The 12867-nt window shown below is 44.1% G+C and overlaps 1 protein-coding gene across 2 annotated transcripts in view; it reads left to right on the top strand.

Moving 5' to 3' along the window:
• LOC311619414 (cytochrome P450 4V2-like) overlaps positions 1 to 12867 on the top strand; it is a 171126-nt gene that overhangs the window by 57296 nt on the left and 100963 nt on the right. Inside the window, exons 5-8 of one of the 2 annotated variants that reach the window (XM_084877721.1) lie at positions 60 to 129; positions 1317 to 1443; positions 3816 to 4001; positions 11100 to 11202. The exons of the other annotated variant lie outside the window; for it this stretch is intronic. Coding sequence (XP_084733847.1) covers positions 60 to 129; positions 1317 to 1443; positions 3816 to 4001; positions 11100 to 11202 — 486 coding nt within the window. The remainder of the gene's footprint in view (positions 1 to 59; positions 130 to 1316; positions 1444 to 3815; positions 4002 to 11099; positions 11203 to 12867) is intronic. 2 annotated transcript variants of the gene reach the window in all.

Raw genomic sequence — 12867 nt, forward strand, 5'->3', positions numbered from 1 at the left:
AAAATAAACACAAGGCATGTGCATGAATTGAACGGTTGCTTCTCACCCATATTTTGCAGAAACGGCTATGGGCAAGAATATTGATGCTCAGACTAATGATGATTCTGAGTATGTCCGTGCAGTTTATAGGTAAACGGAGCCCTTCTAATTATTTTTATAATTGTTATTAATTCAAGTTTTATAAAATATCACTAATAATTTTTTGTCTGTGTTGTATCTTTTTATTGTTTCACAATGAAATATTGCATTAAAAATCAGCCTAATCATTAAAGCATGTATTTTAACAGTAGAGGATTTATTGTATAAACTAAACCCATGGTGCATGAAATTCATGCACAGGAGGGGGGGTCCATTAGCCCAAACTGCATTTTTCTAAACTTAGATCCCTTGGAGGATGTCTAACTGCCGGTTTAGGCTCAATCTTACAGGAACCCCTGGCTCCAAACTGCTCACCTGCCTGCCTGCCTTATTTTCCCTAACCACTCTAGGTGGTTGCCTTATATCCCCTAGCAGCCTGCCTACATGCCTGATCACCGTAACCACCTCTGCCTGGCTGTCTCATGCCCCTAACTGCTCCCCTGCCAACTCAATCGCTCCTAACCCCTCTGCAGATTTGGCCTGGAAGCTGCTCTCAAAGGAGGGGGTCATGTCTAGGTCTTCCTGTTCCATCACAGGGAATGTTGAAGGAGGGACTCGGGACAGGGATGTGACAGAGGGCACTTTCCTGGAGAAGAGGACAGCCAGAGGAGTGATCAAGCAAATGTGTGGACATCAAACAGGCAGATCTCATCCCACCCTGTGGCATAAGAGCTACAGGAAGCTTGGGGAGGTCCAGAACTCCTCTGGAGAAATAGAAGGGGAGATCAGATGGCCATCTAGTGAGAATGTTTTGTAATGGCTTCTTCATTCCTCTAAAGCAGTGTTTCCCAATCTTTTGACATATGTGTATCCCTTCTATAATTTTTGTAACACTGAGTACCCCTCGTACTCATGAGAAGGTAGAATTAGGCTCAGCTAAGCACGGTGCAGTGCATATCCCCACCAAACTCCGGTGCAACTCGTACTCCCCACCAAACTCTTCCCGTACCCCTGGGGGTACGCGTACCACACTTTGGGAAACACTGCTCTAAAAGATTTAATTCTTAAGCTTCCTTGGATGTGTAATGACCCATGCCTTCATTGTTTAGCTCTTAGAATTGCTAAGAGGAATAATCATGGTTGCCACATATTCCCTCATTGAGACCAGGCACCAAATAGGTACTCAAGCAATGCACATTTTTTATATATCAGCTGATACATTTGCACTCTGTTTATAGGATGAGTGATTTGACACATCAAAGAATGAAGACGATTTGGTTCTGGCATGACATTTTATACCTTTTGTTTAAAGAAGGAAGGGACCATAAAAGGAACCTAAAGATTGTACATAATTTTACCACCAATGTAAGTCCTCATTTTTGTTGTTGTTGTGGTCATACATAACATAAAATCCTAATATATAAAAACCCTAGGTTGTAACAACCAGTAACGGGAGGCTGACCAACCAGAAGTCAGTGCTGGCACTCCCCTCAAGCAAGCAGTAGGGGTGATCAGGTAGGCAGCCCAGCAGTTAGGGGAGATCAGGTAGGCACACGGCCCTTCGCCAGGCTGGCCCTGCCCCCAAGCAAGTGTTAGGGGCAATCAGGCAGGCTGGCAGAGTGGTTAGGAGTGATCAGGTAGGCAGACCAGTGGTTAGGGGTGATCAGGTAGGCAGATGGCCCCTTGTAGGGCTGGCCCCGCCCCTCAGCAGAGAAAGAGAGAGGTCCAGGCCAGCCAAGCCATTAAACCCTGCCTAGACTGTCACCTGCAGAGGGAGCCCACCGGTGGCAGGGGAGACAGGACAACACTGTATAGATGGCAAGCAGTGGTAGTGGCAAGGGTAGGGCCAGCTGCCTGCAGCTGGGGGAAGGAAAGCCCTGATAAGCCCTGATCTCAGGCCAGGCCTAGTGACCCTACCCAAGGGGTCCTGGATTGTGAGAGGGTGCAGGCCAAGCTGAGGGACCCCCGAGTGCATGAATTTTCATGCACCAAGCTTCTAGTTTATCATAATAGCCATTTTGAGTGTACCAGTCAGTGGCATTAGGGGCATTCACAATGTTGTGCAACACCTCCCACTATCACTTTCTAGAACTTCTATAAGTGATGATTCCTATGTTTGTTAACACAGCCAGTTATTAATGCTCCCTCATGGGGGAGGTTAGTCTACTGGGGAGGTTGTCTATAAATAAATAGTTACAAAATGTAATTCAGCTATGATAGTTTATTAAGAAACTGGGAGCTATGCTAAGAGACTAAAAGACACGGGAATCTGTGTTATAAGAATCTTCTGGAAAATGTTTGGATTAAGCAATGGTTTTCAAAGACAAAGGACATTTATGGCAGTATCTTGAACTGGAAAAGATAAAAATTAATTAGATATTACTATTTAATTTTTAATGACAAGGAAATAGTATTGTTCTGGAGATAGTCTGTCTTTGTGTTAAAAGAATGTTTATGGAAAGGGAAACTAATGGAAAACATGAATTATAAGTTAAATGTCCTGATAAAAGTGCCAATGTAATTATATTTACCCTTTGCTATAAATTTTAGTTTTCAATATGATGGCATTGCTTCCTGACAATGAGGTTCTGTCCCCACCAACAGATCAAGTGGTAGAGTCCCTAGATGTTTGATGAATGAGATGTTGGAATGAGCTGCCCTCAGTGGAGTATAGCATAATTAATTACCTGGCAAGAGGTGAAAGGTGAACAGTTTGTATTTTATAGGTATAATTACACTTGTCTTCATATTTCATGCATTCATATCAGTATCAATGATGAATGAATTCCAGATTGGATGGATAATATTAAAAGTTGCATACTGAGTGCCAGGCACTAGGGGTTCCACTAAGAAGCAAAGAGAGGTCATGGTGCTTGCCCTACAGAACTTGTGATCTGTTCATTCAAAACAGAAGCAAGTTTGGACAATTGCATGAAAGGAGGAGAAAGTTGAAATGTGTAACCAAATTAAGCTCAGGGGCTTTCAACTTTTACTCGTTCATCACATACCTGATGGACATTTCTAAAATGCCAAGCAGTGCTCTAAAGGTTGGAAATAAATAAATGAATAAAGACAAATTTGCTGCTGCACTGCAGTTGGAGGAGAAAGTCACTAAATAACAAATACAATGCCAGGTGGTAAGTGAAATGGAAAAAAGGTAAAGCAGGCATAGGAAGAGAGTGAGTGCCAGGGATTAGGGTACAGTGACCCTGACAGTGTGACAATGGGCAACGGAAATCTCAAACTAAAGAGGAAGCTAGCCATGCTGGCTTCTGAGGCAAGAGCATTCCAGGGAGAAGGAGTGGAAAACATACAGGGTGATGCTATTCTCCAATACAGCACATACTTAGAGTGAACTATACTTAGTCTGTTATATAATGATTGTGTTTACTCCACCACCCAGCTTTTTCTCATCGGCTCTTTCAACTCGCTGGGGTCCTATTCAGGAGACTACTTCTCTATTCCCATGTTGGAAAGGCTACAAAATAGTCCTTGGAAATTATGTGTTTGCCTGACATTAAATTTGTTTTTAAAAATCTTATCAAAGAATGCCCTAAAAATGTTCACAGAGAGCTGTACTATATTTTCACAAAAACCTAAGTTTCTGTTGACTGAGACAGAACAGCAAAGGCTTAGAAAAAAATCAGTTAAAGAAGTTGGTATGTTTTCACAGAAAAATGGACTCTTAGGCCATATCAAATTCCACACAAAAGCATGTGATCATTTAAATCAAACAGGTCATCCATGAACGGGCCAATGAAATAAAGAGAGAAGAAGAACGTACAAGTGATGACAAGGGCAAGACCCCCTCCAAGAGAAAACGCAAGGCTTTTCTCGACCTGCTCTTAAATGTGGTGGATGATGAAGGGAACAAGCTAAGCCATGAGGCCGTTCGAGAAGAAGTGGACACCTTCATGTTTGAGGTATTTTGTGTTGTCATGTTTGTCTCAGGTATCCTCATTAAACAAATTACAGTTTCTATTACATAATAAGAAAATGGTTTGTTTTTTTAATCTTGGGAATTGCAAATGCTAAGGATGAAGAAGTAGCTAGCACTAATACTTAGAGTTGTGTAAGTATTTAATAGTAAAAATAGAAATAGCAAGATATTTATAGCCACCTTTTAAAATAAGTTGGGATCCTTGGTATAAGGTAGGGGTGTCGAACTCAATCAGAGAAGGGGCCAAAATCTAAAATCCAGCCTAAATCGCGGGCCGAATGGTTTACTGAACAGTCATAAACTGACAATGTCATAAACTGACAGCGGAGTGCAGTGATGACAGCGTGGTGCGGGCCACATTGCAAGGCCTGGCGGGCTGGATTTGGCCTGCGGGCCTTGTGTTTGACACATGTGGATAAGGGATGATCTGTTCTCAGTTTACTATTAATTTTTAACTTAAAAAATAATCAATTTATAGGAATTCTTTAAAGAATCTTTAGTATTTTTTAAAGGTCTGATCACATTTTGAAGTAGCTTGTTATAAAGAATAAAGAGTCATGATATTATAGTTATCAGATCACCTTTCTTCTTCAGAAAGAGCGGTAGCCTTGTGTGGCTTTTTCTTCCCCACATTAGGAAAGTTTTCTGTCATTATTTCTTCAGACAGGTTTTCTATTCCTTGCTTCGCTTCCTCTCCTTTTGGAACCCCTATTATGAGGATGTTATGTTTTGTTTTTGTTTTTAAATATATTTTATTGATTTTTTTACAGAGAGGAAGAGAGAGGGACAGAGAGTTACAAACATCGATGAGAGAGAATCATCGATCAGCTGCTGTAGGACTCTTTCACAGCCCGCGTGAAAAGAGTTCCAATTCAGGGTTCAGGTTCTGGAGAAGGGCCGCACACAAATGAAGAGACTTGTGACTTGAAGAAATTCAACTTGGCGATATGGGGGGCCAGGCGGTAGTCCAACTCTAGTGGAAGAACTACTCCTGCTCTGGCCCTGCCATCCCCTTTTATTAAGGCTTTGGGGAAAACATCTTAGGTGACATAAACAGAAATTTACATGTAGCCTTTAGGCAGGAAATAACAGAAACTTACACGGGACAAACAAGGTGGAGACTGCTTCAGCTAACAATGTCTCAACTAAAGGGTGAGTGGTTAGAACAATTAAGTTGTTGACCAGCCTTCCTGGCTTCCTGTCAACATCTCTCTTTTAGTGAAACTGATTGGTTTCCAGCAAGCTGCCTCTTGCACACCCCCTACTGGGGATGTGCCCACAACCAAGGTACATGCACTTGACTGGAATCGAACCTGGGACCTTTCAGTCCGCAGGCTGACACTCTATCCACTGAGCCAAAAAACAGGTTTCGGCGAGGATGTTGTTTTTTTCTTGATCTCCTAAAGCTCCCTTAGGCTCTCCTCCTGCTTTTTAAGTTTTCTTTCCAGTTGCTACTGCATGTGTGTGTTTTTTCCTAGCTTGTCTTCTAATTGACTGATGTGGTCCTCAGTTTCTTCTAGCCTGCTGTTGAAGCCTTCCATTATGTTCTATATTGCAGCTAGGTCATTTTTCATTTCCTCTTGATTCCTTTTCATGTTGGTGACTTCTTATTCAACTTCTGATAATTCCATTGAGTTGTGTGTATTTGTCATCCAAATGTTTTAACATCCTTATAACCATTACTCTGAATTTTTCCTCTGACAAGTTACTTGCCTCCATCTCATTTAATTCCCTTTCTGATGATTCCTTTTTTCCTCTTCTGTGGTGATTGCTTTTATGTCTCCCCATTTTTTTGCTGTAATGTTATAATTGTTTCTATTTCTTACATCCAACTGGTTTGCTACCTACTTAGGTTTTTTGGGGGGAGTGGTGCTATATAGTTGGTAATTTTTGGGATCCAGAGGTGCAGTCTCTCAGATTTTCTGGGCCTGGTGATCTAGTGGAGCCTCCTACTTGAGCTATTTGTGTTCTCTTGATGTAGTTGGGTCTTGAAAGTTAGTTTCTTATTTGTGGATGAAATCTTGTCACAGATTGGCAATGTGACTTGCTCCAAGCTTAATTGTGCAAGCTGTTGTAATCCTTGTTGTAATCCTATGGTTGTAATCCTTGTTCTAGCTCTTGTGGAAAAGGTTCCCTGATGTTTCACTGATATGTGCTCACTGTGAGTTCCCAGACTTCATGGACTTGGCAGAAAAGGATCTTAGGGCCTGAGGCTCAGGTACTATGACTTTGGCTGGTGTTGTGTGACTCTTGCTTGGGTAGTGTCACTCTTAAACTCATATGAGGGTCCCAGAACCCGTGTGGGGGGCGGGAGGAGGAGTAGCTGTCCCATAGTCTGCCTTTGAGGCAGTGGGACTCTGGCCAAGGTGATTTTCCTCTCTGAATCACAAGGAAATTTCAGGAAACAGCAGCTAGGGTTGTGGGAATCTCGGAGTCTGTGGCTGAAACAATGTGACCTTGTCTGGGGAGGCAGGTCCTCCATAACTCACCAAGGTATCCAGAGGTAGGCAGCTGTGAGAGGGATGTCATGGATCCTGTTAACGGAGCCGTGCCCCATGGAGCTCACAGAAGGGCCCAGGAGCTATCTGCTAGGGCTGTGTGCTCATGGTGCCCACAAGCTGGAGCTGCACGAACGTGGTCTGCCACCCACCAGGGGAGGGAGAAGTCCCAGTTTCTGCTTCGGAAGCTGTGTGCCCTTGGTTGGATACACACACCCAGAGGTGGATTACAGAGGTACCCAGGAGCTATCTGCTCGGGTGGTGGGCTCAGGGGGGCCATATGCTGGAGCATCGCTACCATGTCTTGCTGTGGCTCAGAAAGGAACCCAGGAGCTGCCTGTTGGGGCAACGGCTCAAAGGGCCTGTGCACTGGATCCATGCCACTGAGGTGACCTGAGGTCAGCAGTCAAAGAGGGGGAAGTCTGAGTTTCTGCAGCCGGGGTCTTCTGCCATTGGTTGGATGCAAGTGTGCCCAGCGGCTGCTCACAGAGACACCTGGGAGACACCTGCTTGGGGGTGGACTCAGGATCTGTGTGCTGAAACCACGTGACCTCGGTGTCTGTGGGCAGGCAGCTGGGAATGGGGAAGTCTGAGGTTCTACTGCGGGGCTGTGCGCCCTTGTTTGGATACCTGTGCACCCAGCAGAGACTCAGAGGCACCAGAGAGCCCTCTGCCAGGGCTGTGGACTCAAGGAGTCTGTGCACTGGATCAGTGTGACTGTGGTGTCCAGAGGTCCACAGCCAGGGAGGGGCAAGTCCACTTACTGCTGCGGAAGCCGTGCTTCCTTGGAGGCAGATGTCCTAGGGTCTGCAGGTCTGTGGGTGAGGCAGCAGACCTTTGGCTGGTGTGGCTGCAGGGTCACAGACAGTGTCCAAGGCCAGTCTGGGTGATGGTGCTGAGTTCCTAGGGGAGTCTGCTCTCTCCCTCAAGAAGGCGAGGGTCCCTGCTCCATCCCCACAACCCGGGGAGTGCCCACAGCAATGGTAGGGGCTCCCTGTCCAGGAGAGCCTGGACTGCCAGCCTCTGGTTCTTCTGCCGGATTTGACTATTCCTCACTCATTCACACACACACTACCCACGTCCACACACTCCCCTGTCACTTACTTACTCACTCACACCCTCTCCCACACCTCTTTCCTGCTAGCCACCATCATCCCAGCTCCTTGTAGTAGAGAAATTAACCAGTTTGTGATTCTAAAGAGATTTCTGCTTTTGATATTTAAAAAAAGACACATTTTAAAAATATATAGTTGGTTTTTTTTTGTTTGTTTGTTTTCTTTTAATGGAGAGAAAGGGATAGGGAGAGATAGAACATCAATGATCGGAGAGAATCATTGATTGGCTCCCTTCTGCATGTGCCCTGACCAGGAATTGAACCATAACCTTCCGATTCATAGATCAACACTCAACCACTGAGCATACAAAATAAAGATTAAGAAAAGGTGTTAAAAGGCAGCATGTGGAATATCCTGGAAATGGAGGAAAGGGAAAGCCTTCAGTTTTCGATGGCGGACTGCACGCACTGTACTTGCTCTGCCTGCAGCCGCCTGGGTGTGTGACTCCCCAAGAGGAAGGCTCTGCGGAGGAAGAAAGCGCTGTGAAAGGTCCACAGATCTGACTGCTCCCAGGTCTGTGCTGACCGGCCATAGAGGCAGGCCCAGTCATTGCAGATCTCTGTCTCAGTCCCCCGTGTGGAAAGTGGAAAAATGGGTGGTTTCAAACTTCTATTTTAAGCAGATAACTTTATTGAGAAGGAACAGTATGCAGAAAATGGACATGTAATTCATTGAAAAGTGGGCTGTGAGGGCAAATCCCAGCTCTGACCTATACTAGAAGTGTGACCTCAGCACCTCCTCTCCCTTTCGGGGCCTCTGTGTCCTCGTTGTTATAGCATGGGCCACACAGAACAGCCCTGAGGACTAGGGGAATCCTTTCACATTCTTGTGTAACAGATATTGGCTGGTATCTGATGCTGAAGAGTCCCCTGCCCCAATACATGCATCCACACACTCATACCTGCACATCCACACACACTCATACCTGCACATACACAGCATCTCCCCCCAGTAACCTCTCACTTCCACAAGAACAACCAGACTAACAATCTCTTTCTTACAGCTCTAACATTCTTTGAATTCTAATTTTTTCCTTATTCCCACGAAATAGTGGGCATGGCATGTACAACTACAGTATTGTGACCTGCTCCAAAGATAACGCAGGCTGTTGCTGCCAGGTCTTTCATTTTTTTAAATATTTTTTTACTTTTAAATTTTATTTTTAAAATCTTTATTGTTCAAAGTATTATATTTGTCCCCGTTTCCCCCACTGACCCCTTATAGCCTGCTCCTTCCCCTCACTCCAGCCTTCACCCTCCTATTGTCTGTGTCCATGGGTTATGCATATATACATACAAGTTCTTTGGTTGATCTCTTCCCACCCATTCACACATCCAACCCCTCCTTCCCTCTGAGATGGATGTCTATGCCAGGCCCTTTATGCTCCTGGTCTGGCGGATTCTTGCCCTGCGCAGTTTCGCCAATGCACTTGTTGGTTCTGTGCTTTGTGTTTGCTGCCTTTGGGTCACAGACAAAAATAAAACAGGAAGCTCATTTTCAAATTCAGGAGAAGTTATTAAAATTGTTTAGCAAGAGCACTTCCTCTATGATTTGTTAAGCAACTGAATGACATGGGCCAGCTTTTGTCTGGAGTTCAGAGTCATTTCTGTAAAGAAATTGCAAGTGTGAGAAAATAACAATCATATCAACATCAGAGACTTCTAAGCATATTTTTTAAAATTTCAGAAAAGTCGTTAACAAATCAACTGAGGACCTGAACCAAGTGCTTCAGAAACTTCTGCCCAGGAAATGAAATATTACAATAATCACTTGTGTTGCATAGGGTAAATGGACCAGTAAGAGTTATAATATTATTTTTTTTATTTTTCAAATACATTTTTTTCCCTCTGAAGAACTTACCATTTTGCATGTGGAGTGTCCTGGTGAAATGAGGACAGGAAAATGAGGGGCTGATGCCTAAAGACATTTAAGGGACAGAGAGTAAGGTCATCCAGTGTTGGTGTTGCGAGGGTTCGGGAAGCCCTAATTCAGGTGGCCACCGATGCCGGGGTTCTTGTCCCAGCATTACGAAGAGTTCAGCAATCTGGAGAAAGGCTATGCATAGATCAAGCAGGAGTCCAAAGACGAAAGATAGTTTTGAAAGGCATTAGGGGTCAGAGGAGCTTCAGCTAAAGGAACTAAAGACTCCCCTTGACTCAGGACTCATGCTTTTTTATTAACACAATTTGTCCTAAGGCAAGGTGGAGATAATACACTTCAAAGGGTAGGGTACAAAAGCATTGTCAGATTGGGGAATAGCCTATAGCTGTTCAGGTCTTTGCCAAACAGGAGGCAATAGCATGTAGATTAAGATGCCCCGAGCTGTCTGGCAGCAAACGATGATCTTATGCAGGATTTGGGAGATGCTTTTTAGCTGTTCCAACATACGTGATTACATGTGACTCAGCCCTTGTTGAGCCCCCAAGCTCATCAACCTTTTGATGAAACTCTCGTAATTATGACAGGCTGGAATTGGCTCCTGGCAGTCAAGGTGTCACCATCAGTATTGGAGCTGGAGTCTCCTCACCCCACATCCTTCACACTTCTCGAGGTGAAGAGTGTGGAGAGGGTCCTATTTTTGCCTCCACCTCCTAAGAAGCAGTTAGGCCAGGGAAAGCCATGTAGCATTTTTTTTGAGGGGTCTCAGTTTGTGATCTCTAAAATGGGAATAGCAGTATCATGTATCCCATCGAAATTTTTTTTTTAAAAAGGTATATTTTTATTGATTTTAGGGAAATATACTTTTATTGAAGGGAGAAAGAGAGAAAGAATCATCAATGATGAGATATAATCATTAATTGGCTGCCTCCTGCATGCCCCCTACTGGTCTTTAAGCCCACAACCCAAGCATGTGTCCTGACCAGGAATCGAACCATGACCTCTTGGTTCATTGGTGGATGCTCAAGCACTGAGCCACATCAGATGGGCTCCCATAGGATTTTTTTGTGAAGAATAATAATTTGTTTCTGCAAAATGTTTGGTATTTTGCCTCAAACTCAGCAAGGTTTAAATGGGGCTACTTATCAACTTCTTGATGAGGAGACCAACTCAGAACCACTCATGTGTTCCCTGATAAAGCCGATTGTAAAAATGGGGGGAAGTGCAGAAATACAGATCTGGCCACTTGGCTCAGGAAAGTCACACTTTTATTTCCTCAAAAACAGTCCAGCACACGGAGTTCCCTTGGAATGCCTTCTGTTAGCCCAGCCCATACTCTCACCAAGTATGTGACTCTGTCCTATTGAAATGTCCCTGTACCAGAGGCGTCCCCTTTGAAGGGATTGTTTCATTGGTTTGTTTCCTACAGAGGTAAAATACTGTGTGAAATTAACTTGTTCTGTCTGAGGTCATGTCACAGCTGTCAAATCCAGAGATAATTCAAAATAGAGCTAGCATCCCTAACCTTCCCAATAGAACTCTGCTTTCTAAGCTGTTTTTTTTTTTTTTTCCCCACCTCTTACATTGTAGGGCCATGACACAACTGCAGCTGGAATGAACTGGGCCTTGTACCTATTGGGTTGCTATCCAGAAGTCCAGAAAAAAGTGGACAATGAACTGGACGAAGTGTTTGGTACGTATGGCCCCTTCACTACTTACAAGGAAGGTCCCAAGTCACTGAAGCAAATGGCATTCTTGCTCACTAAGAAAGTGCAGTTGGGCCTGATCTAAAGACACTGTAATAAGCAGGAAGGCTGCCATATGGAACCCCTTCCAGGCCTGATGTCCTTTCCAAACCTCACCCATTTGTTTACGGGCGCTTGCTGATTGCTTGGCGTGTGACTGCACCAGGCTAGATGCTATGGCTACACAGACAAATGTCACTATTCTCAAGGACCTTGCTGCTTCATCGGAGAAACAGTCACTGTGTATAAAGTATCAAGTCATGGCTGTGTGCTTGGGTGATATGAGGAAGGGGCTAGTGGAGAGCAGAGAGGAGAGGTGAAGCTGGTTAGTGGAGTCCAGGAGAGCTGTTCCGTATAGGATTGCTGTGGGTTAAGCTGATGGGACATTAATTCTTTTGCACAACCAGTAGGTAAGGAGTCCTAGGCTGATGCCAATAGGGATGTTGTGAGAATCCCGGGCTTGCTCTTTTCTCTCTGTGTCATTTTCATCATCATGGATTTTGTTTTCTTGATCATTGTTCTGGATCTCATGTTTATCTTTAAGGCATGAAGACAGGGGAAGAGGGGATGAAGGATAATATTAGTCTCCTTTGACTGCTGTCACAGATACTGCAAACTGAGTGGCTTAATACAACAGAAGTTTATTTTCTTACAGTTCTGGACACCAGAAGGCCCAGATCAGTACCTCTGAGTTAAATCAATGTGTTGGCAGGGCTGCACTTTTTGGAAGCCTGAGGGGAGAATGCATCTCTTCTGGTGACTGCCAACGTACCTTGGCTTATGGCCACATCATTCAAATCTCTGTCTCCATCTTCACATGACCTTCTCTTCTGTGGGTGTGTGTCAAATCTCCCTCTGCTCTCTCTTATCATGACATTTGTGGTGGCATTTATAGCCTACCTTCGTAAAATGTTCCAAAGCACCTTTCCCCCCCCCCCCCCAAAAAAAAGGTAATATTTAAAGGCTTTAGGAATTAGGATCTGATATATTTGTGGGTCACGATCAGCCTACCACAAAGGAACTGTGCATTGTGCCATCAACTTAATTATTTGTTTAATCAGATGTCATATGGCTTCCCAAGGCTCGGAAAAGAAAGATAAAGGATGGTTGGCCAACCAACACAGTGGTATCTGATGGGTTTTCCTAGTGCAAAGTGGGAAGGAATAATAAAGGAGAAGAGGAGGAGGTGGAAGACATTCTGGGAAGAGAGGCTCCTGGTGCACAATGGCAGAGTGGAAAAGTTGGCAGATAATATTAAGCATTAAAGGACAGGTGGAATTCAGAACATTTGTTAGAACCACTGAGAGGTGAAGTTGGAAAAGTAATTTCATGTCCAGATGGTGTGAGGACTGGATTTTCAAATCCAGAGGGAAGACTGTGTTTTGTAGAATGGAGACGATCTAAACTCCTGGGCTCTGTTTCTGTCATTTCATTTTTCCCGTTTCAAGTTAAATTTCTCTCAGATTGCCTCTGGTGGTAAATTGGGTATTCTGGAGACCCGGATTCTTTTGTAATGTGTTCCCACGTTTGTGATTTTTACAATTTCTAGCCCAATTCTGGTGTCACAGATGGTTTTGGATCTCACGAAATTGACACCATTTTTTACTAGGATT

Source organism: Pipistrellus hanaki, assembly GCF_964339955.1.
Source record: "Pipistrellus hanaki genome assembly, chromosome: 3".
In the NCBI taxonomy this organism is placed as follows: Eukaryota; Metazoa; Chordata; class Mammalia; order Chiroptera; family Vespertilionidae; genus Pipistrellus; species Pipistrellus hanaki.